This window comes from Macaca thibetana, chromosome 15 (assembly GCF_024542745.1).
Source record: "Macaca thibetana thibetana isolate TM-01 chromosome 15, ASM2454274v1, whole genome shotgun sequence".
In the NCBI taxonomy this organism is placed as follows: Eukaryota; Metazoa; Chordata; class Mammalia; order Primates; family Cercopithecidae; genus Macaca; species Macaca thibetana.
Genome location: NC_065592.1, coordinates 87,179,536 through 87,205,520, shown reverse-complemented (window position 1 = coordinate 87,205,520; position 25,985 = coordinate 87,179,536). Strand labels below are relative to the sequence as shown.

The following is a 25,985-nucleotide window of genomic DNA, read 5'->3' as shown; positions in this document are numbered from 1 at the left end:
GAAAGAGGTAATGTTCATCAAGTTGATATCAGAGCATTTATTAAATCTTTTAAACTCTTTACCTTGGAAGGCCATGCAAGTTGAACTTAAAAAATTTTTTTGAAAAGACTGTTAGTAATTCACGAATAATAGCAATATAATGAAAAAAACTTGTGGATGTCTGGATCTATACCTTCTTTGGGTTTTACTAGTAGGGAAAAGACACATGAGTGATGGGAGATGGATTTAACAGAAGGTGATGGTATACTTTTAGATCCTTGATTTTATAATATCAACAAATTTTAATGTGTTTTTTGTGGTAATATGTACTTAATGGCTTTAAAATATCATTAAGCAGTGTGCTCACTGAAAAATAATACTTGTCACTGCCCTGTCCTGCTACTCCTAGAGGTAAATAATTACAGTGTAGTATACATATTTTTAAACTTTTAAATGCATATATATGCATATAAATAGCTAAGGTTTTTACTTTTATTTTTTAATAAAAATGGGATCACTCTATGTTTCTATACAGTTGGCTCTTCATATCCATGGGTTCCACATCTGCAGATTTAATCAACTTCAGATAAAAAATATTTGGAAAAACACCCCCCAAATAAATAACAATACATTAAAAGTTATACAAATGAAAAGTCAATACAGTATAACAACTATTTATATAGCATTTACATTGTATTAGGTATTATAAGTAATCTAGAGATGGTTTAAAGTATAGGGTAGGATGTGCACAGGTTATATGGAAATACAACAACACCATTTTATACCAGGGACTTGAGCAGCCTTGGATTTTGGTATCCTTGGGGTCGGGGGTCAGGGGTGTCCTGGCGCCAATCCCCGCTGGATACCAAGAGATAACTGTAATTTGATTTTTTCACTTAACAATGTAGCGTGGCTACCTTTTCATTATATTCAACATTGCCTTTGCCTTTTTAATGGTTGCACAGGAGGAAAGGTTATTCCAGACCAGCTGTCCCTCTCTAGATAGACATTTAGGTTGACACCAGTGTTTTGCTTTTACAAATAGTCCTGCAATGAACATTCTTATCTGCAAATGCTTGTACTCATGAGTATTTCTGAGGGAGACACTAGAACTGAAGTTGCTGAGTCAAAAAATTATTTATAGAAACAGGATGAAAATTGAACTGGGATGGGTCTGGCATTTTCTATACACTGAAATTCTTAATTTTGTTATTTGTCTAGTATGTGCTTTTATGGTCCCTACTACTTTGTTTTGCTTTTTTTTTTTTTTTTTTTTTTTTACAGATTATTATAAGCATTATTTTACCACCTGCCATTTTGACATTGGAATTTAAAAGCAAAGCTGAGATGTCACATGTTCCCCAGTCCCAGGACTTCCAATTTATGTGGTATTACAGTGACCAGAATGCCAGCAGTTCCAAAGAAAGTGCTTCTGTGGTTAGTGCAAAATCATAATGAACTGAATTTTTTTGTATTGACTGCACGCAAACATACACATCCTTAAAGTTTACTTATCTAGCCATCTTTTAAACAAAAGTTACATTGCCTCTATTTCAGGCCAGTGATGACAGATGGTCCTGGGGTTATATGTTATTTTAAAATGCCTCTGACTGATCAATCAAGCATTTAGTTCTCTTGTATAATCTTAATCATATTATGCTATGGTCAGGTTTACTATGTACAATAGACCTAATTAACCCCCATATACAATTAAGCAAAATATCCTATTTCTACTTCAAAGCCAAAATCAAAGATGTGGTTTGGACATAGCCATATACCAATTTATTAATTCAATGACTCGTTAGTGGCCACTTTACATGTGCTAGATGTTCTGTGGACACTGAATTAATTAAGGCAGATACAGCCTCTTCCACTGTGGGGCTTATAATCAGACAGAATATCCACAGTATTTCACCATTGTTCAATTAAAACAGGTATTGAAAAAGTGTTTCAGCCGGGCGCGGTGGTTCACACCTGTAACCCCAGCAGTTTGGGAGGCCGAGGCGGGCAGATCACGAGGTCAGGAGATCGAGACCATCCTGGCTAACACGGTGAAACCCCGTCTCTACTAAAAATACAAAAAATTAGCTGGGCCTAGTGGGTGCCTGTAGTCCTAGCTACTCGGGAGACTGAGGCAGGAGAATGGCGTGAACCTGGGAGGTGGAGCTTGCAGTGAGCCGAGATCACGCCACTGCACTCCAGCCTGGGCGACAGAGCGAGACTGCGTCTCAAAAAAAAAAAAAAGTGTTTCAAGTCTGTTCATTATAAATGGCTTATAATCATAACAATAATCTTCCTTTTGCCTTTAAATTTAACTTAAGCAGTAAGTATTAATAAGCTGCTATGTTTTTAGAATTTTTCTAGGCATGGTGTAAGGGGTGGAGGCAGCACTTTTGATGGGATAGATAAGATTTCATAACACTAATTAAGTCATACAATTTATTAGCTGAGGAATGTAATTTGCATTGTGTATTGTGGCAGGAAACTGAAGGCAAGTGATACATAGATGCTCTTTAGAGTGTCACTGTGTTGTCTTCTTGTGGTAATAGTGGGTAATAATGAATATAAAGAAGGCATTTCTGGTAATTGGAGAAGCAAAGCCATTATTCTGGAGCTGAAGCTGTATAGCATCAAATACTGCATTTGCTCACTGAGGTTTTATAAAACTCCTTATTGAAATTTCTACAGGCAGAATAACTTTACCATGTGAAATTTAGATCTTTTTAGCTGATAACCTCTTGAAAACATGACCTTTGATGACATGAGTTTTCTTAGGACTAAATTATAGTAAGATGGCAGAATGGGTTAATCAACAGCAGAAGAAGACTCTTCCCATTAGGAGTCAGTAGGTGAGGATTAGGGCTTGGTGACAGTTTTATGATTGAGGTGGTGTTTGAGCTTGACTTGAGGATGTGGAGAGGGAAAAGAGCATGTCAGTGAGAAGGAGACTATAAGCAGGGTCATGGAATTGGGAAGTGGCAAGGCATATGTAAAGCATCACAAGTGGTATGGTTCGGCTGGAATCTAGGTTATGAGGGTTATGTGACAAGCTGGGAGTACTTGTAGGAATGACTGGAAAGTAGACTGAGGCTAGATCATATAGACTCTTGTATATCCTGTAAAGGAGTATGATTTTTATTCTGTAGGTTACGGAGAGCCAGTGAATGTGTATGCCAGAGTAGTGAGATGATCTGACTATTAGAGAAATTATTCTGCCTCCAGGGCATAGGATGGTTTAGCAAGAAGACTGGCTGGAAGCAGGGGGAACATAGGCCGAGGTAGCCATCCAGGTGAGAAACAGTAAGTCCTTTAACCAGGGTCAGTAGCAATGGACATGGAGAGGAAGAGGGTCTTTTAAACAAGGCCGTCTTGAAGGGACACAAGGATAATTGGAGAGGGAGTGGGTTCAGAAGGGGAAAGATGAGCTTGGTCTTAGGTTAATAAATCACAGTGAAATACTAAGAAAGCTATATAACAAAATCTATTCTATCAGAGCATCATTAAGTGGGAAAGATGACTGCAATACAATGCAAAACAGACATGGATCATAGTAGACTTATTGTTGTAGTTACAACTTTAATCTGTGTACCTGCTGGTATCAGATTACAATTAGAAAAAAAGAGTGTGGGGTGGTCGGGGGTGTGGGGGTAAGGGGAGATATATATATAAAAGTTATTCAAGCCAAATGTTTTTGTCTTTACCTTCTTCTCAGTAAAAAAAAAAAAAAAAAAAAATCTGAATTTATATTCTCAGGTTGTCTTCATTATAGCAATTGGTGTCTTTGAATTCAACTTAGAGACAGGCCCCATCAGCACTTTATAATCCACTCCAAAGTGTCAAGAGCAATTAAGAGCTAATGAAACACTCCTGGAAAAATAATAAGAGAAGTTATTTAATAATAAAGTCATTACTTAAATTGCTTTCTGGGGTCTTTCTGATGTGGTATTGATGTCATTAAAAGCTCATAAGTGATGACTTTTCTCATTGGTTTTATGCCATTTTAATTCTAGGCTGGTTCAAACCTGCTAGGAACTGGGCCAATTCCTACATTTCTAAGTCACAATCCCAACCCCACTGCCCAAAGTGAAATAAATGATTGAATAATTGATCAGGCACTGATGATAACCCATCTAGAGGCCCGAGGCCTTAAACATCACATTTTTCTGCAATTATATGGACAGCTCAAGCAAAATTTGATTCATTCCTTGGCTTAAAAATTTTTGCTAACCTTGCAGGTCTGACATTAAAGAGATAACTTTTGTGGCTAGGTTGCAAGAATGGACTAGTTTGAGAGGCAGCAGAGAACATTCCTTTCTTTTAATATTACTTTAAAAAATTAAAAAGTACACATTTCCTATTAAAAAACTAAAACCACCTAGAAATCTATACAGTAGAGTGATATCGCTTTTGCTTCCCTTTTGCTACCCTTATATTGCTGCTTCTAAAAGGTAGCCAGCCTGTAAGTGCTTCTTTCCTCTTCTCTTCTCTTCTCTTCTCTTCTTTTCTTTTCCTTCCTCTTTTGAAAGCTCGTTCTGCATGGGTGTTTGTGTAGTCACATTCAGTCATCTCCTGCTCTGCCTTACATATACTCATTGCTAATTCTCTACATGAGTTAATTCCCTTGGACTGACACATACCTTTTGGGTAGTTGATGAAAAATCTGATTCTTTCCCCAGAAAAATGCATGTACAACACAAATACTTGCACATGGTTGCAGGGTGTTCAAGGAACTCTAGAAGCTCAGAAAGCACGTGAACTGCAGGCAAACAGACCCTCTGCTATAAATCAGTGGGGAAGCTATCGAAGGTCAGAATCCTAAAACTAATACAGTACCTGAATTTCCTATGACAAGGAATGGCCATGCATCATCAATGGATGCTCAATTTGTTCTTATGTGTTAAGGAAATCATTGTATTGTTCATTACTGATTTCACAGGGATTTTATGAGTATCCTTAGGTTCCAAAATTTAAAAACATACAAAAATTAGCTGGGTGTGGTGGCGGGTGACTGTAAGCCCAGTTGGGAGGCTGAGGTACGAGAATCTCTTGAACCTGGGAGGCGGAGGTTGCAGTGAGCCGAGAGCATGCCATTGCACTCCAGCCTGGGTGACAAGAGCAAGACTCCATCTCACCAAAAAAAAAAAAAAAAGAGATTGAGAACAGGGACCAGTTTTTAAATCCTTGGAACTACTCTTACTTTGGGTTTGATTACTACAGAGTCAGCTTGCACTTCAGAAATAACTCATATGTTTTACCTGGCCAATAATTTATACAATACATATAGTTTTCTCTCCCTTCAAAGGTAAGATTATAATTTGGCATATGGGTGCCCAATTATTATTATTATTATTATTATTATTTTGAGACAGAGTCTTGCTCTGTCACCCAGGCTGGAGTGCGGTGGCATGATCTCGGCTCACTGCAACCTCCGCCTCCCAGGTTCAAGCGATTCTCCTGCCTCAACCTCCCAAGTAGCTGGGATTACAGTTATGTGCCACCACACTCGATTCATTTTTATATTTTTAGTAGAGGCAGGGTTTCTCCATGTTGGCCAGGCTGGTCTCGAACTCCTGACCTCAGGTGATCTGCCCACTTCGGCCTCCCGAAGTGCTGGGATTACAGGTGTGAGCCACCATGCCCAGCCAATTAATTTCTAATATATTATTTATGATATTTTTTGGATGTTCATGCTTGTCACTATTTTAGTTAAGCGGCTGACAAGAAAATGATTATTTGTTTATTTTATAGAAAGAGTATGATTTGGAAAGGGGCCATGATGAGAAACTGGATGAAAATCAGCATTTTGGTTTGGAAAGTGGGCCCCAGCACCTTCCATGGACCAGGAAAGTCTATGAGTTCTACAGTGCTCCAATTGTCAAGTTTTGGTTTTATACGGTTGGTCTCATTACAACAATATATGTCGGATGAATGATGGTTGATAGCTAGTGATGATATTGATAATATGCCTGATTTGCCACTTTGCAATAAAAATGTAGAAACCTAGTTAAAAAAAAGCGAGGGCATGACAAAGTAGGTAGCAAAGAAGACTGGAGGAAGGCAGGGAGAGGTTAGGGTGGAGCTCGCCTACTTTTTGGAGTTTGAGAACAAGCATTTTCTTCTCTCTTTGAGTGCTAAGAGTTAGCACTGTTATTGTGGGAAGATCTAGCTGGCTTTGCCCTACTGGTTAACGTTGCTTCTGTCTCTAAAAACTCCTAAGCTAGGAATTTCCATGGAAAGAAACACTGGAATATTCTTTTCTTAACAATGTGACTGTGGTTAAAACTCTCTTGGCGTTCCTATCAGAGTCCCTCAAATATGTTGTTGCACATTCACAAAATGGTAAAACCTTACCATTTGAAGGGAGACTGAGCATTCAAGATCTGTAGAACAACCAAATTAACAGCAGTGTTTGTAGAATTAAGCAATAGGTGGGTGGGTTCTTAGAAAATCAGCAATTGAATCAGCATTTTCTTCGTAGGAATGTGTTATATAGATAGAAAATGATGCAAGTGTTTTTTTTGTCTTCAGTAGTATATGCTTATAAATATATAGAGAAAATGAAATATTTTAGAAGCTGAACTGTGTGAACAAATACCAAATCTATTATGGATAGTAGAGCGACAGAGAAAGCATGAACTATGCTTTAGATGTGTTGAGTGCTTTTCACATTTATTTCATAAGTTTTCTTTTCTTTTTTTTTAAATATTTTTTCCACGACACAGCCCTCAGGAGATCCTGAGAACATGTGCTCCCATAGCATTTATTTTTCTTATGCTTATCTATACTTAAATAGCTCATGGCCAAGAGTTTGTACATCTAAAACATTTGAAGTGTGACTATAAAAGGATATTTATCTAAATGTGTTGTATTTCCAAATATTTACCTGGCCAACCACACACTTATTTCCTATACTTATTGAATAAGTACATAGCTGTGTATGATTTTTATCTGTTTCCAAAAATCACATCTGCTTTCAAACAATGAGGTTTTGCTATTTTTGTAACATGCAACAACATATACGAAAGACTCTGACAGGAGTGCTGGGAGAGTTTTAACCATTGTCATACCATTGGGAAAAGCGTATTCAGGCATTTCTTCCCTTGGAAATTTCTAGCTCAGGAGCTTTAAGAAACAGGAACAAAGCTAAGCAATAGCACAAAACCAGCCAGATCTGCTCACCATGGTGTTTTTAATAATTGGAACGAAACAAAAAGAGTCAAAAGCAATACTGCCAATGTCCAGAGTGTTTAGTGCTTAATTTTACCTAGGTGTGAGTGCTTCGGTTGCTTGTAGCCTTTGTGTAATGCCACTTTGGACTAATGAGTAAACGGACTTAACATAGCCTTTAGGAATCCAACCTGTTCTCAAGTAGAGGAATTGTGGGCTACTTTCTCAATCTGAATATCTACTTATAGAATTTGTTTGTAGTCTTTTGCTTATAAATCTTCCAGATTCAGATAGTCGTACACTATACATATTAGAAAGAAAGTTATGGCTCAGGGTAACCTAAGGTTCAGGTCATTCAATTTGATTTTACTGAGAGCTGACTGCTGTCTTTAAGACATAGTATACTAGGCAGCAGAGGGGGCGGTGAGAAGAAGACATTGCCAAACATCAATACTGACTTCAAGCAGCTTGCAGTTATGTAGGGGAGAACATTGATGTATGTAAATGAGTCCAGTATAAGGAATCAGTGTATGGAGATAGTAAAATACAAATAATAAAATATATACAGACAAATGGGCTAAGGTCTGAACCTCAGAGTAAAAGTTAAGGAGTCAATTGTCTAGCCATGCTGAAACCAATGACAAAAATACTTAAATGCTTGATAGAACAAATTAACTTAAAGTATGTCCTTGAGGAGTCATCAAAAATACTCAGACTTTGAGATATAAATCAAGAGAAGTATAGAATTACTGAAATTTACCTTTACTTTCTTACATGCTTCTCTTCTACACCTCCTTAAATCATAGGTACTATTATCCATTATGACTACCTAAAAGACCACCTATTGTCAATAATACCATTCTTATATAGTTAGAAATGGTTTAAGCTATTCTCTATGTTATCTGTGCAGAACTAAAGTTAGAAGCAGAGTTACCCATGTAGGTAGATAAAAATATATGAGAAATAGGGATCAAGGTTAAAATAATATGCTTTTATGAGAATGAACACACACACACACATTTTTCTCTCAACTGATTTTTTTTTTTTTTTTTTTTTTTTGAGACGGAGTCTCTCTCTGTCACCCAGGCTGGAGTGCAATGGCGCAATCTCAGCTCACTGCAACCTTGGCCATCTGGGTTTAAAAGATTCTCTTACCTCAGCCTCCTGAGTGGCTGGGGTTTCAGGTGCACACCACCATGCCCAGCTAATTTTTTGTATTTTTAGTAGAGACGGGGTTTCACCGTGTTGGCCAGGCCGGTCTCGAAGTCCTAACCTCAGGTGATCCGCCCACCTTGGCCTCCCAAAGGGCTGGAATTATAGGCGTGAGCCACCGTGTCCAGCCGATACGAGGTTTTTAAATGCAAGTGTTGATCAGTGAGCACTGTGTGTTGTCTGTGAGGTTATTAGAGGACTGAAGTCTCATACATTGTTGATAATAGTGTAAACTGGTAAAGCCTTTCTGTCGGAAAATTTAGTAATATTTGTCACAGTTTTCAATGTGCATGGGCAGATATTCTGCTTCTGGGAACATATCTTAAGAAGATAAGAATATTGGATAAGATTACAAAGCTATTAATCACTATGTATCTATATGTGTGATCGCTATGTCTTAATTCTTTCAAGACTTTGGAAATCTAGGCATACATAGATATACACAGTAATTAGACAAACATTTATTGAATGTCTACCATGTGTCAGGCAGAGTGCTGAGTGCTGAAGATATAAATATTGACAAACAGTCCTTAATTAAAAGGGCTCACAGTTGGACACAACTTTTGTATTAAACAGCATTTTAATCAACATAAAATAGAACTCCCAGCAGTGGTAAATGCCACAGTTCGTTGTATTTGAAAATAAGCATCTATTGCCACTGAAGATCTGGCATGCTTCACACACGTTTTCTTTCTGTGTTTGAGATGGAGGGGAAGGCCTGTGATTCCTCCTGGGCTTGCTGTTAGCCTGCCAGCGCCCCTGTTGGACGTGCAGGGTCCTGGAAATGCCAGTCAGGAGCCAGCAGAACAATACAGTGTGTCCTTCCATGCATCTGAGAACAGTGATTTCATTCCTGCCTCTAAATCCTAGACTAGAAGACTATGGATTGTTGTGCTTTCCTTGATACTAGGTCATCGATAACCCAAAGGTGGTCCTAGTTATGTGTTCGTGTTATCGTGTTGAAGTTCATGCCTGGGTTTCTGCTCCATCTGCGTCTGCTTGGCGTGCTCTATGCTTGCTCTCACTCACGTCTGGGGAATGTGTGTCCTCCTCACAGATGGCGTATTTGGCATTCCTCATGCTGTTCACTTACACCGTGTTGGTGGAGATGCAGCCCCAGCCCAGCGCGCAGGAGTGGCTTGTTAGCATTTACATCTTCACCAATGCTATTGAGGCGGTCAGGGGGGTGAGTTCTGCCATCTACCTTTATCTTCCACATATGCCCTCGGCTTCTGCAGGTGTCCACTAAAAGACTCCTTGGCTCTGATGATGAAAATGGACACGTCAAGGATGGGGGAAGACAGGAAACACTGACCTTGACTTACATGCTGCAAGAAGTTTATTTGGGGGAGAATCCTTGATTCCAGCCCTTTATCCTTGTCAGCTGCTTTCTGTTGGTTGGTGCACTTTGGAAGCAGTTATCTTTGAAGCAGATATCCTGGTGTGTTTACCAATCCTAAAGGATAGATGATGCCATAGAATTGTATTAAACCCTCCAACTATTTGATTTCCCCCAGGGTTTTTTTTTTTTTTTTTTTTTTTTTTTTTGGTGGGGTTGATTTTTATTGCCTTGCATTACTTTCATATTATCAATTTCATCTAATGAGTGACATAAATGGCTGACGTGCAATATGTAAGGAATATGTTTATAGCTTTTGAAAGCTCCTACCAAACACTTTGAAAATTGAAGCTGGAAATCTCCCTGAGGCAGATAATCCAAGAAGCGAAAAAACAAAACTTGTAAAAATTTCTAGTTTGTAATGAGTTACTTAAAAAAAAAGCGGGGTGGGGGCAGGGTGTGGTGGCTCATGCTTGTAATCCCAGCACCTGAGGCAGGCAGATCATGAGGTCAGGAGATCAAGACTCTCTTGGCTAACATGGTGAAACCCCATCTCTACTAAAAATACAAAAAATTAGCCGAGCGTGGTGGCACGCGTCTGTAATCCCAGCTACTTGGGAGGCTAAGGCAGGAGAATTGCTTGAATCCAGGAAGTGGAGGTTGCAGTGAGCCGAGATCGTGCCACTGCCCTCCAGTCTGGGTGACACAGCAGGACTCCGTCTCAAACAAAAACAAAACCAAAACCAAAAACTAACATTCCTGTAAGTTATAACTGCAATCATAAATATTTATGACTTAGACTGTTTTAGATGTCAATATATGTCTCTATGTGTGTGTATTTACCTATATTTATTTTGTCCTAGAGGTAATATAACCAACATTATATAGTTATATTCTTTGTAATTATACCTATGTTGCCTGCTAATTCCTATGTGGAGTTTATAGATTATAGAAAATAAGTCAAGAGAGAAACAGATAGTTATCTGAATTGTACCACTTTTTTAATGCTTCAGGGAAAATAGGTGTACTATTTTACATTTCCATTTGTCTGATATGGTGATATGTATTTTCTTTTCTTAGTGAGTTCCAATATCACATTCTTTTTTTTTGTTTTGTTTTTGTCTTTGAGATGGAGTCTTGCTCCGTCACCCAGGCTGGAGTGCAGTGGTGAGATCTCGGCTCACTGCAACCTGTGCCTCCCAGGTTCAGGCAATTCTCCTGCCTCAGCCTCCGGAGTAGCTGGGATTACAGGTGCCTGCCACCACACCAGGCTAATTTTTGTATTTTTAGCAGAGACAGGGTTTCACAATGTTGACCAGGATGGTCTTGAACTCGTGACCTCAAGTGATCCTCCTGCCTCAGCCTCCCAAAGTGCTGGAATGACAGGCGTATGCCACCACACCCAGCCCAATATCACATTCTTGGTAGAATCTCACTAAATAGCAGTAGTCGGACTGGATTACAGGATTCCTTGCTCCATCCAGTGTTCTTTGCACCCTGCTGTGCCTCCTGAAATGAAATCGTATCTATACAGATCCATTGCAATATTGAGTTTTAAAATGTCTTGGTGTTTCCTAATGCTATTTCAGGATTATTTAAAGCTAGAAAAAGTGCTTTCTATTTTTTTTTTTAGTTCCAGTTGGGGTTTCAAGTGACAATCTAGCATTATCGAATGCATTAAATTATATCTTTATAGCATTGTTTAAATAATTCATTACTGATAACTTAAGTCTCTGAAATCCCCGAGTGTTTTAAGGTTTGGCATGGTTTAGATTACTCTTTAAATGAATAGTTTGTGTATTTAAGAAGATCATATTAACGGGATTCTTTGGTTGTACCTCCTTTTTTAAGTTTCCTTCTTCCTTCTTTTAGATCTGTACTTCAGAGCCCGGGAAGTTTACTCAAAAGGTGAAGGTATGGATTAGTGAGTACTGGAACTTAACAGAAACTGTGGCCATTGGCCTGTTTTCAGTTGGCTTCGCCCTTCGATGGGGTGACCCTCCTTTTCACACAGCGGGAAGACTGATCTACTGCATAGACATCATATTCTGGTTCTCACGGCTCCTGGACTTCTTTGCCGTGAATCAACATGCAGGTCCATATGTGACCATGATTGCAAAAATGGTGAGTACAGTCTAGTTTTATATCCTGGTATTCTTTCTTAAAATTGTGTTTAAAAGAATTCTTGTGGGTACATAAGTAGGTGTATGTATTTATGAGGTATATGGAATATTTTGATACAGGCATACAATGCATAATAATCACATCAGGGTAAATGGGGTTTTCATTACCTCAAGCGTTAATCCTTTGTGTTACAAACAACTCACATAGACTCTTTCAGTTATTTTTAAATGTACAATTCATTATTAACTGTAGTCACCCTGTTGTTCTAGTGTTCTTTGTAAACATGCTATGTGGTGCCAGCTAGATTTGTACTGCTGGGCTCAAGGGATCCTCCCATCTCAGCCTCCTGAGTAGCTGGGACTATAGGCATCCACCACCATGCCTGGCTTCTTTTTAATGGTTCTTCATGGTTTATATCCAATAGTTTAACTTTTGAAATTATTATTATTATCATCATCATTATTGAGACAGGGTCTTGCTCTGTCACCTAGACTGGAGTGCAGTGGTGTGATCACAGGTCACTGCAGCCTCACCCTCCCAGGCTCAAGAAATCCTCAACCTCCTGAGTAGCTGGGACCAGAGGCACACACCATCGTGCCAAGCTAATTCTTTTTTGTTATTTATATAGACAGGGTCTCACTATGTTGCCCAGGCTGGTTTCAAACTCCTGAGCTCAAATGATCCTCCTGCCTCAGCCTCCCAAAGTGCTGGGATTACAGGCATGAGCCATTGTGCCTGGCCATTTTGGAATTATTTATAGAAGCACAGCGAGCAGGATCATGTCACCACTGCCTTCCATGTAACCACAAACTTGTATTTAGCAAATGACCTTGGATAGTATATTGCATATTTAGTTGATTGGGACACTCAGCTTACCCTTTTGATTAGGGCCAGATGGTATGAGATTGAGTCGAATCTGTCTCTGAGCACAGTAATTCCTGAGGACCAGATTCATGTGAGGCTATTACCAATGATATTTTCTGCTAAAATATCCGTTTATTCTTGTATCGCTCACTGACTCTCCCCTACCATCACGCTCTTGAATCGTGCTGACTATAGGCCACACACTGTTCTAGGTACTTAGTGTATATTAACTCATTTCATCTTAGCAACAACTTGAGGAGACAGGTAGTATTATTGCACACATTTACATACAAGGAAATGGAGGTTAAGTAAATTCCTCAAAGGAATATATGGGGAGCCGGGATTGAAAATTGGGCCACCTAGCTCCAGTCTGTCATCTGAGCTTGCCGTACAGTTGTGTCAACTTTTTCTTTTTTCTTTTTATTTTTTTTTTCTGAGATTGAGTCTTGCTCTGTTGTCCAGGATGGAGTGCAGTGGTGCAATCTCCGCTCACTGGAACCTCCGCCTCCTGTGTTCAAGCGATTCTCCTACCTTAGCCTCCCGAGTAGCCTATAGTAGGGACTACAGGTGCTTGCCACCATGCCCGGTTAATTTTTTATTTTTTAGGAGAGACGAGGTTTCACCATGTTGGCCAGGCTAGTCTCAAACTCTTGACCTCAAGTGATCCGCTCACCTCCGCCTCCCAAAGTGCTGGGATTACAGGCGTGAGCTACTGAGCCTGGCTGGCTTTTTCCATCTGGCTATTCACAAGGACCTAAGACTTACCCTTTAATAAGTACAGTGTCTCAAGATCAGCTTTGGCTTTTCCTTCTAGAATACTTATTGGCAGGGAAGGGGCAAGTTCTGGAGAATGAAGGGTAGTGCTAAGACAAACAAACAAAGAAGACACAAAAGAGACAACCTCCAGGACTCCAAAGATTTTTCCTATTTGACGTTTTTCTCTTAGACCAGAAAGGTTTTCTCTTGTCTTGGTGACATTAGTATTTATGAGACAGGCTATGCCGAGATAACCAGTATATTTCAGCGACTTAGCACAAAGGTATTTCTGCCTAATGCAAGGTTTGGTGAGAGCTCATGGGGGCTGTCCTCTATGCAGTGACTCAGATCCCTTTGTCTTGTGACATAGCTATGTGAACATTTGGCTCCTGAGGTCTATGGCAGGGAGTAAGAGGGATGGAGAAAGTCTAATGGCTTTTAACTGCTCTGGACAAGAAGTGCCCAAGTCACCATCAGACCACAGCCCACTGGTTGGAATAGGTTTCACAGCCCCAGCCTAATGGAAGGGAAGCTAAGAGACGTAGAGCACCTCTGGAAATACTGATGGGAATTGTGGTGAACGCTCTCTCTGTTACAGTAAACTAATGGATTGAGTTGATGTACATTTAATAGATGGAATTAAACTGGCTTGATCAGTTTCTTAGACTGTAATCAATTCCTGAAGACAATTCTGGGAATAAGGAGCCTTTGGATGAATTCAACAATACCCTATTTTTTTTTTTTTTAATTTTCCTAACCTCTGGTTCAAGTGGGGGCAAAGTTGGATATTAGCTAATCAAAAAGTGTTCACAATTCATTACTGCTTAAACAAAGAAGAACAGATTCTCTCCTCTCAGCACATTTATGTTATTCCATAGACCACGTTGACTTGAAATACATACTGTGTGAGAAAACAAAAGAGTTTAGCCAAAGAAAGTCTAGCTGTTTCGTGGGCAAGGGTGTTTTAGTCAATGACTAGACAATCTTACTATTTGCAGGTATAATTGTGATGGTTGCTGGTGTTTGGTTTCTTTTGAACTTCAAATCTGTGGTAAAATTCTGGTTGTGCTATGCTCTTTTGCAGACAGCAAACATGTTCTATATTGTGATCATCATGGCCATAGTCTTGCTGAGCTTTGGAGTGGCACGCAAGGCCATCCTTTCACCAAAGGAGCCACCATCTTGGAGCCTAGCTCGAGATATTGTATTTGAGCCATACTGGATGATATACGGAGAAGTCTATGCTGGAGACATAGATGGTGTGTATGGGATTTTGCCATCTTGCAGAAATTGTGCCTTCATAGTTAGCAAGAGTAAAATAAATCTGAAAAACAATCATCTAAATCTAAAAATGTTTGAATTTATGGTATCCTGTGCAGTTAATGTGCTAAATGTTTGTCTAGAGTGGCAGGACTGTGATTCATCTTATCTCTCATTCTTTTAAAATTCTTTATTTGTAGTTTGTTCAAGCCAGCCATCCTGCCCTCCTGGTTCTTTTCTTACTCCATTCTTGCAAGCTGTCTACCTCTTCGTGCAATATATCATCATGGTGAACCTGTTGATTGCTTTCTTCAAGTAGGTTATTTCAATTAAATATGATTATTTTATTTAAATAAGAAATGTGAGCAGATATGTTGAGTAGATTCACATGTACTTTGAGTATGTAACCTTTGATTTTTGTGTGTTCTATGTTTTATTATTATTGTTTTGAAATATGTGCATAAAACTACTGGTAAGAAGGACGCAGAGCGTGGGAAATGGTGAAATAATAAATGCAATCATCCATCGTTATCTGTGGAGGGCTGGTTCCAGGACCCCCTGCGGATACTAAATTCTATGGATGCTCCAGTCCCTTATAGAAAATGGTGTAGTGTTTCATATAACCTATGCACATCCTCCTATATACTTTAAAACATCTCTAAATTATCTATGATACCTAATGTAGTGTAAATGCAATGTAAATGGTTGCTATACTGTATTGTTGAGGGAATAATGACAAAGATAAAATGTCTCTGCATGTTCAGCACAGACACAATCATCCTTTTCTTTTACCCAAATATTTTCAATCTGTGGTTGTTTGAATTCACAGATGCAGAACCCACAGATATGGAGGACTGACTGTGGAGGGAAAGTACAATGTAACAACATCAAAATGCAAGGAGATCTTGAGTTGTGATTAGGCAGTAAGTTCGAATTATGAAAGGATAGCAAGTGATGGAATTGCAGGTTGGCGAAGGAGTTCTTGATATGCTTTCTTCACTTGCTCCCAGCTTCCCCTGTTCTCTGTTTTCTCTTTCTCTCTCTCTCTTCCTTTCTTCTTTTCCTTTCCTTTCCTTTTCCTTTTCCTTTCTTTCTTTTTCTTTCTGAGATGGAGTCTTGCTCTGTTGCCCAGGCTGGAGTGCAGTGGTGTGACCCCAGCTCATCACAACCTCTGCCTCCTGGGTTCAAGCAATTCTCCTGCCTCAGCCTCCCAAGTATCTGGGATTACAGGTGCCTGCCACCACGCCTGGCTAATTTTTATGTTTTTAGTAGAGATGGAGTTTCACCATGTTGACCAGGCTGGTCTCAAACTCCTGACCTCAAGTGATCCACCTGCCTCAGCCTCCCAAAGTGCTGGGATTACAGGTGTGAGCCACCACACATGACCCCTGTCACTTCTTTTTTTTTTTTTTTTTTTGTGGAGTCTCTCTGTTGCCCAGGCTGGACTGCAGAGGTGATCTTGGCTCACTGCAACCTTTGCCTCCCATGTTCAAGTGATTCTTCTGCCTCAGCCTCCTCAGTAGCTGGGACTACAGGTGCACGCCACCACACCCGGCTAATTTTTGTATTTTTAGCAGAGACAGGGTTTCACCATGTTGGCCAGGCTGGTCTCGAACTCCTGACCTCGTGATCCACCTGCCTTGGCCTCCCAAAGTGTTGGGCTTACAGGCATGAGCCACTGCGCCCAGCTGTCACTTCCTAAATCATGCATCACACTACTCTTCCCCTGACCCATTCCTCTCCAACCACATTGGCCCCTCAGTTTTTCAGACCACACAGGTGCCTTTGTGCTTGCTATTCCCTCTGCCTAGAATGCTCTTCCTGCAGCTACCGGTATGGCCCACTTCGTCACCTCTTCTCGTCTTGCTCAGAAGCAAGCAATTTATCTCAAACACTGAAAAGAGTGCCTGACACGTATTTGTTTTGTAGACAAAAGAAACCAAGTGAAGCAATGGGAAGAAACTCATATTTTCTAGATGCCTCTTAAATGCCAGACACTGTGCTAGGTATTTGATTCCTTGTTTACCTTACCAAAGAGAAAAAGATAAGAAAAGAGAAAATCAATTTATGCAGTATAAGTAATGAAAGGAGGGAAGACACAGGTTGAGAGTTAGGCAAAGTAAATCAGAATTCTTAAAAAAAAAAAAGTGACTGCTGTGTTGTTACCTGTACATGGGGAAGACATACCTTCCTACTTGTTATACGATAGTCATCAGTTCTCTTAGCCCAACCATTTTAGGAACTTAGAATATTTGCTGGTGTTTAGTTATAATAGCTATTTTTATATATCAAATAATAAAAGGGTCTGAGTTTTTTGGGGGGGCGTGAGGGGAGACAGGGTCTCACTCTGTCACTCAGGCTGCAGTGGTGCAATGGTGTGATCTCAGTTCACTGTAACCTCCGCCTCCCTGGTTCAAGCGATCCTCCCACCTCAGCCTCCTGAGTAGCTGGGGCCACAGGTGTGTGCCATCATGCCCAGCTGAATTTTGTATTTTTGGTAGAGACAGGGTTTCGCCATGTTGCCCAGGCTGGTAGTCTGAGATTTTTATTTATTAAAAATGTCCAGTGTCTCATTGCCCGTTTGCTCTCAGGGGAAAGGCTGACACCCCCCATCTTAGCCCCAGGCAGGTAAGTGGGTGCTGGTGATGGGATGGCATGACGCTCCTGCTGTGGGTGTCACCAGGAGGCTCTTTGGACCTCTGTTGTTGGGAAGGTCCTTTGGGAAGGAGTGTCACCCGGTCAGGTGGTGTGCTCCCAGTCACTAGAGGTGTACACTCGAGGTTGGGTGAACGCCTGCTGGTCATGGTACCCAGTGAGTCTTGCCCAAGTGGGCAGCTGAGCAGAGGCCCTTCTGGGTCTTGGAGTCCAAAGAACTGCAGAGCAGCCCAAGGGTTGTGGGTCAATTTTGAGTGGCAGCCAAGTCAGGGAGCCCGTGTGCCTCATGTTTGGGTCTGGTTGGCTTGGCCACCACTGAAAGCAGCAATAAGTACAGGCTCCTGGTACCTGCAGATCTCCTGCAAATGGCCCAGAGAACAGCCTTGAAGCCACCTTTCCCCTCCAGGGGACTGATCCTGTCCCTAATGCTGCAGTGGCGTCCAGGGATCAGGGGAACATTGCTTTGAGAACTCTCCTGCCTGTTACAGAGGCAGCACAAAGCCGGTGCCCCCTGAGCCAACACAGCACTGGGATGGCTTTTTAGGAGAGAACTCTGTTGGTGACAGTCACATCTCAAATATAATAGCTGATTTTAAAAGCCAGCAGCAACGAAGCTATATACCTGAGTACAGGTGGCAGTTGCAGAGAGCCATGGGCTGGAGAGGGTCAGATAGGGCCTCCCACAAGGGGATCCTGGGGACGCTGCAGCTCAGAGTGACTCCCAGCTCTGTCACTGGCAGGGCGACCCCTTCATTCTGGAGCCTTAGCTCTGGAAGCCCCCAGTGGGGGTGCCCTTTCAGATGCCCCCTCTCCATTTTAAAGGCTCTGATTCTCGATCTTGAAGCCAAATGCAGCATGGACACTCGACTTCCGTTTCCACTGGGACGGATGGAGGTCTCCTTTCTAGCCCCAGCCCAGGCGGCCAAGCCCATCCTGGCATCAGAACATGCTGAGCACATTTTGTAGGGTGGCACCTTTTTATCCAAGTTGCTAGCTACACATCAGTGTTTAAAGAGAAAAAAGTGACCTTTCATTTTTTTTTCTTGAAACTTGAGGAAACAGGATACATACTACTGATTTGATTTTTTCTTAAAGAAAACTAAATGCGCAACTGCAGAGTGCTAGAGGTGTGTATTTTTCATACAGTGCGGGGAAAGTATTTGTGCTGCTTTTTGGAGATGGACTGAATTGTCTGGTTTCTGTCCCCGGGCCCAGCAGCTACGTCTATTTTCTGTAGAAGGTGCCATAGTGAGACCCGGAGCCACCCCTTCCTGCCGTGGCACTGTTTAGAGCTGGGAGCCTATGGACTCTCGGCCTGTTTCTACCTTGTATTCAACCACTCTGATGTGGGGAGACAAAAAAGAATAGAACTTTTTGATACAGTGGTAGAAACATTGATTTGAACTATTTTAGTAGAAGGAGTACCAAACAAGACTCTGATAGTGTATACTTTGAGCTAGATAAATAAAGGCCTCTTTTTGAGCCTCCTGGCCAACGACAACGACAGAAACAAACGTCCAGTGTCAAAAAAGAAGTTAAGAAATCCTCGCATAGGACAAATTTCTCATGTTAGAGATGAACACACTGAAGACCACACAAACTGACCAACCCCAGATCTGACTACTTGTCCAGGAGCCAGTTATAGACAATTCTTTATAAAATAATTGAAAAAACCAAAAATAAACAAACAAAATTAAATACGCCGACCTGCTGGTGGAAGGCTGTTGTCATGTTGGAGTGAAACAACTATTAATAGCATGTGCAACCCTAGAGTTTCTCACTCATTGACCAGGACCCCAAAATGTGCATTTCTGACATGTTCTCAGGTGATGCTGACGCTGCTGGTTCAGAGAATATGCTTGAGAACTACTGAGATAACCCAGTCATCTATGTTTCAGTCACCTTCTGTATGGATTCTGAGAAACTTCTATTCTTACCCAAAGATGGTGTTCTCCAGGATAATCCTGGTTCCTTTCCTTTATCACTGTTCAAGTTTAGGGTTATCTGTGTTTTTATTTGCTAAATTTGGCTACCTTCCTCAAGTTCTACTCTTTTTCTTAAAAAAGAAACTAAATTTTGTTAGTTTATGCACAATATTAAGATGGACATTTTACTGTGTTCCTCTTATATCATATTATATACTTAAAGTTAAGTAGTTAAGGATGATCTATTGTTTCAGAATAACCGTAGCCCCAGTCATTACCCCCATGGCAAGTTCTATAATATCAATATTCACTGTTCTATCTCCATGTTACAGCTACAAAGTGACCTACCAATAAGGAGTTACTTTTATTGTAAAGTTAATCTAAATAATTTGTCTGGATTTTCATAGAAGCTCTGCTTTTTGATTTAAGATGAATTGATTCTTCTTCCATTTCTTCATTTACACCATTCTGTTTGCATGTTTTAACTGGGATTTTTCTAGCAGTTCTCACATTTGACATTAGATAGATGATACAGAGGAACATTAAATCTGTTTCCCATAAACGATGAATTATGGACTGAAAAAGAGCTTTTATGTGAGAAGAGATGGTGACTTGAGAATAGTGTTGAGTTCCAGAACAGATTTTCTGTTCATTACACTGAAAACGTTGACATTTTCTTTTCTCTGATTGTAATGTCTGCCTTTTGCTTGTTATTCTGATTAGCATGTTTGATTGTAGAAGGTAGCTAATATATTTTGTTTGGTGGAAGAAGAATCGTAAACACAGTGGATAGTATTTGTGTTGGGTAACTGCTGGTAATGTCAGGTGAACTAATCATAAATGTTGGAAAATATAGAATCTGTTACCTTTCAAGACTTCATATTAAAACATTGTCCCTCCCTTACTTCATCTTACAGCAACGTTTACTTAGATATGGAATCCATTTCAAATAACCTGTGGAAATACAACCGCTATCGCTATATCATGACCTACCTCGAGAAGCCCTGGCTGCCCCCACCTCTCATCCTGCTGAGCCACGTGGGCCTTCTCCTCCGCCGCCTGTGCTGTCATCGAGCTCCTCATGACCAAGAAGAAGGTGACGTTGGATTAAGTAAGTTTTTCTGTGTGAGGCAGGAGGAAGAGAGCAAAAAGTACAGATTCAAGGCAAAGATGCACCGGAGTATTATAAGTTAAGTTCAGGGCACTGGGGGGCTCTGGGAGTTCCCTGACAATAGAATATCAGCTGATGCCCTGGGTCTAAGTAAATATATTGACCTCATTATGAGGTCGCAGTGCCTTTTGCCAAGATCAATGGATACTTAGAAAGGAATAGGTAGGAAGAGAATCTCTGCTTGATTGTGTAAAGGCTTTAGGTTACATGGAAAACCTGTGTTTTCTCTGCTGACCAGAGAACTCATCAGAATAACTCCTAGAGAGTAGTCCTGTGACCTGTACTGTTCTCCTTGTTGTGGAAGATGGAATTCAGACAGAATGGAGTTACAGAAGGCCTTGGGGTCTGAGAGAAAAGATAAGCAAAGCTGGGCTTAACTTATTAACCAGAGTCATGGTCCTCTGATTCTCTAATCTACTGAGCATGGAGGTGATTCTGAAATGGATGTTTCTTATTTTCAAGAACCTCAACTCAGAGACTGGGTGCAGTAGTGCATGCCTGTAGTCCTAGCTACTCAGGAGGCTGAGGCACAAGAATTGCTTGAGCTCAGAAGTTTAAAGCTGGGGTGCGCCATGATCGTGCCTGTGAATAGCCACTGCACTTCAGCCTGGGCAACACTGTGAGTCAAGATGCGGAAATGGGGATTCTGACTTCTGTTTTTACAAAGCATAAGCCTATGTATTTTGAGGTTTTCCTAATTCATCTTGTTTAGCCAGATCTTCACTGCATGATATGACTATCATACTAATTGTTGTCAGAGAACATTGCATTTGGTGGTTTTACAAATCTTCTGTAGTTCCTATCAAGCAATTCCACAGTTGGTACCAGGCCCATTTCTAGATAGTTCCCAGAAATACAGGAAGCAGGTGGCATAAATACACAATCCTTTTCCCAATTCCTAAATCTAAAATACCTCTGAAAACTGAAAGCCTTTTTTCTTCATAAATTGAGGAAAAACTTATTTGGCAAAAAAAGGCTGATAAGAATTGATGTGAAGCCATTTATTTTCTTTATTTCTTGGAGTATGAATATTCATTGATGTTGCTGAAGAAAATAGTAATATGTTTGATTTTAGGGATTGCTTTAACCTTAACTAGGGATTTCACTTCATTTATGATATATTCACTGTATTAACTTTCTGAAACTAGAAAAGAACAGTTCTGAATTCTAAAATACTCTGGATTCCAGGAGTTTCAGCTAAGGGACAGTGGGCTGTTTATGTGTTTAGGTGGGTTCTTAGGGGGACAGGTCATCCCCTGCAGTATATTATGGGATTAACAGGGTGATATGCTTTTGCTGGTGGTAGGTGACTCTGTGACGTATTTTTTCTCCTCCTAACTCACTTTGAAGATTTTTTCTTTTCTTTTTCATACCCCACTCCCTGACCAAGAGATTCAGCCTTTGTACGAAAGCCAAAGCATAACTGAAGTTAACTTGAAGGCTTATAATTATACTGTAAATTTCAGGCTGCTAGTAGAGAGATGTCCCACGCTTTGGCTGCAGAACCATTGCAACCTGATAGCACAGTGTGAATTGCTTGATAAATTCTGGAATTGACTAGGATTTGCTCAGACTTCCTAGTACCACATGAAAGAACGTTTCCTGGGTTTACCTTGGTCTGTGCTTATAGGATGATTTCATAAAAACTCGAGTAAAGTTTACAATGAATTCACCCTGAGCTTTCTGGAACATTCTTGAATTTTCGTAACATTGCTTCTAATCTTTTATATTGAGGGTAAAGACATTTACACAAGGGGCAGCAGTGCCACCTTGCGGACAATTACAGGAAAGCGCCACATACTGCAAGCTGCACCTGTCATTGGAATTACTCTGGATTGTTTGCTCTCAGGGACCCACATAAGGTTCACATCATGACACCTGTGAAGTTTCTTGCTCATAGGAGATTCTTCAATGAAAGAAGTTTAGAGTTGGGTAGGGGATGGGAGATAACTAATCTTTTCAGTGTCTGAAAAAATTTTTCCTGCCATTTAAATCAGAAAGCACTGTATATCTGAGTTGTGAATACATTTTACAGCTGAATAATACTTTTAGCCATGTTTTCAATTTAAAATTAAGATCTTTTGTCATTTTTTTCAGAAAATAATGTAACAATTGCATTTTAAATAAATTCTGGAGAACCATGTTAGTTCTTTTTGTCCTAATGTAAGCAAAACCATTCAAGAAAGAGAACTTTCCAATTTAATCCTTTTAGCAGCATCATTTCATTTATATATTTTCTAAGTATTATAAACTTGCTTAAAAGATGGTATATTATTCTGTTAGGCAGGAGTGAAAGCCAAAGTAGTAGACCAAATGTGAATGCTGGAGTTTGATGAAGAATTGCGTTAGCCTTATAATATCACTTAGTAATGTGTCTTTTTAATGAGTTATTTATGATTGTGTCAGAGAAGGTATACAACCGTGATTGGCCATTGAATGGTAATAATAATATCTCATTCTTCAGTAGAAGGACTTAGTATGCACAAACTCTGTGTAACAAGGTAAAACTTTCTTATACTTACTGGATTAATTTCAACAGACTGCCTTCTTCTAATCTTGCATTTAACCTATTGGTTATTTACTGTCATTGTAATAGCTAAAAGAGTTGGAAGAGAGGTTGATTAGTGAGTACAAATATGCACTTTGATAGAAGAAATAAGACCTAGTGTTCAATAGTTTGGTAGGGTTTTTGTTGTTGTTGTTGTTTTTAGAGATGGGGTCTTGCTCTGTTGCCCAGGCTGGAGTGCAGTGGAGCGATCTCCACTCACTGTAACCTCTGCCTCCTGGGTTCAAATGTTTCTCCCACCTCAGCCTCCTGAATAGCTGGGATTATAGGCATGGACCACCACACCCAGCTAATTTTTTTTGTTTGTTTGTTTTAAGGAGCAGAGAGTTTAATAGGCAAATAAGAAGGAGGAAGCTCCCCCATACAGAGACAGAGAAAGGAAACCAAAGCCGAGAAAGGAAACTCCCAATTTTTGTATTTTTGATAGAGGTGGGGTTTCACCATGTTGGCCAGACTGGTCTTGAACTCCTGGTCTCAAGTGATCCACCTGCTTCAGCCTCCCAAAGTGCTGGGATTACAGGCATGAGCCACCATGCCCTGCCATCAGTAGTTTGACTACAGTTAAAATTAATTGATTATACGTTTCAAAATAGCTAGAAGAGAGTAATTCAAATGTTTCTATCTTAAAGGACAGGTAAATATTTAAGGTGATCTACTTCATCCTTCTGAGTAGCTGTGACTACAGGCTTGTGCCACCAATTACCCTGATTTGATTATATGAATGTATCAAATTATCACATGTATCTCGAAAATATGTACATCTAATATGAATCAATTAAAATTTAATTAATTTTAGAAAGCGTTGGCAGAGAGAAAAGAAGACAATCAGATTCCCCATTTTCATAGAAATGCAGTGAATTTTTGTTAAATGTGAAAACATTCCTACCTGTGAAAATATTGAAGAGAAAGAATTCTACATATGAGTCATTTTCAAAGAATGAATAGGAGAGACCCAGGCTGGTGTTTCCAGTTCTTTCTTTTCTTTTCCTTTTTTGAGACAGAGTCTCGCTTTGTAGCCCATGCCGGAGTGTAGTGGCGTGATCACGGCTCCTGCAGCCTTGACCTCCCAGGCTCAAGCCATCCTCCTTCCTCAACTTCCTGCATAGCTGGGACCACAGGCGCCTAGCTAATTTTTAAATTATTTTGTGGAGAGAGAGTCTGCCTATGTTGTCCAGGCTGGTTTCTAATTCCTGAGCTCAAGGGATCCACCCCCCTCAGCCTCCTAAAGTGTTGGGATTACAGGTGTGAGCCACTGCGCCCGGCTTTCAGTTGTTTGTTGATGCTGTTTCTGCATTAATATTAGAAATAGTTTGACAAGGTGACAAACTTTTATCACAACAGGCTACCGTTTCTCATTTTCAATACAAGTGGAAGAAAAGCCACTCATGCCCTGAGATGAATAATGATTCTTTCTGTGTTTCATACTTATTTCTATAGAACTCTACCTGAGTAAGGAGGATCTGAAAAAACTTCATGATTTTGAAGAGCAGTGTGTGGAAAAATACTTCCATGAGAAGATGGAAGTTGTGAACTGTAGTTGTGAGGAACGAATCCGAGTGACATCAGAAAGGTAAAATATATAAATCTTTTCCATTCTGAAACCACTACCAAAACGTGATTCTACTAGAATATCTAAAGGAGTAGAAAGATATACTTTCAAATCCCAGAGATTTGCGTTCTTCATAATTGGAAATATTTAATAACATAGAATATTCATGTAATCAAAGTATATTTATTGAGCATCTACTATATTCCAGGCACTCTTTTAGTTACTAGGAGTAAGTGGTTAATAAGACACAATAATCCTTGTCCTCATGGGACTTACCTTCATGTGTGCGTGTGTGTGTGTGCATGTGTGTAGGTGGTGAGAGAAATGAAGTGGGTGGAGAACAAAACCTTAGCAAGGAAACACAAAAAATTTGTAATTTAATATCAGGCAGTAAAAGGCCTATGAAGAAAAATAAAGTAGTTGGAGAGAATAGGAGATGATGGTGGTGTGAAATCCAGCGGAGTTGGGGGTTGAGTGGACTGTTTAGATGGTCTGGTCCTAGAAGGCCGCTCTGAGGGATTGGAGTAGAGGCCTGAAGGAAGTGAGGCAGTGGGCCAGGCAGGGGCGTCTGGTGGAATAGCGCCCCTGGCGGAAGGAACAGCAAGCGCAGCCGCCTGAGGCAGCACGTTGTGTCTGGCCGCACGCAGCCAGAGTGGGGAGGAGGAGGTAGATGGAGGGTGCTGGTTGGATGGGGAGTTGTGGGGTCTCAGGGCGTCTGACCGGAGGTGGTTGTGCAGTGGGGTTAGCGGCTGCTTCACTGAAGTGGGTGAAGAGAGAATAGGAGAAGCAGAGACTGCAATTACAGGTGGCTTTTGGGAGAAGTGTTACTGTGCAGGGAAGCATGATGAGATATGGGGACCTGGTGAGGTTTTTTCGTTGGCTTTTGTTTCATGTGGCGATACATGAAACAGCATGGTCCTGGAAATGATCCACCAGCAAGGGAGAAACTCAGGAGCAGGAGGGAGGAGGCCATTTGCTGAAGAGAAGTCCCTGAGAAGCTGGGAAAATGGAGGGTCTCGGCTTTTCCCCGAAGCGGGGGAATGGGACGCGATATGGCCAGAATAGATGGGAATGCAGACAGAGTTGGGGGGCACCCAGGTCTTGAGGCAAAGTCGTCGACTGGGTGTGCCTGTGGGTGGGATTTTGAGGGAGGCAGGCGGTATGGGGGGTATTCAGAGGTTTGAGGAAAGAGAAGGAGATGTATTGAAGAGAGTGAACATTAATTAGGAAGCTATAATGTGATCTGAGTTACTGTGGATTTATTACGAATTGTGGGTGCATGGCATTGTGTGAAAATACGGAAGGCTACATGTGATGAAGTGCACTTTTTTAAAACACAGAATTGTTCTTGTAAATGGAAGCAAATTGACAGAAGTTAAATGTGTTCCTTCATTTTTGAAGATACATGGAACTGACTA

The 25,985-nt window shown here is 40.5% G+C and overlaps 1 protein-coding gene across 6 annotated transcripts in view; it reads left to right on the top strand.

Moving 5' to 3' along the window:
* Nucleotides 1–25,985, top strand: part of TRPM6 (transient receptor potential cation channel subfamily M member 6) — a 193,504-nt gene that overhangs the window by 110,970 nt on the left and 56,549 nt on the right. For 5 of the 6 annotated variants that reach the window (XM_050761467.1, XM_050761466.1, XM_050761470.1 and 2 more), the window contains 8 exons: nt 1,264–1,416; nt 5,728–5,874; nt 9,416–9,544; nt 11,570–11,821; nt 14,526–14,700; nt 14,902–15,016; nt 20,199–20,392; nt 24,456–24,588. In XM_050761467.1, coding sequence (XP_050617424.1) covers nt 1,264–1,416; nt 5,728–5,874; nt 9,416–9,544; nt 11,570–11,821; nt 14,526–14,700; nt 14,902–15,016; nt 20,199–20,392; nt 24,456–24,588 — 1,298 coding nt within the window. The remainder of the gene's footprint in view (nt 1–1,263; nt 1,417–5,727; nt 5,875–9,415; nt 9,545–11,569; nt 11,822–14,525; nt 14,701–14,901; nt 15,017–20,198; nt 20,393–24,455; nt 24,589–25,985) is intronic. The other variant, XM_050761468.1, reaches the window with a different exon arrangement.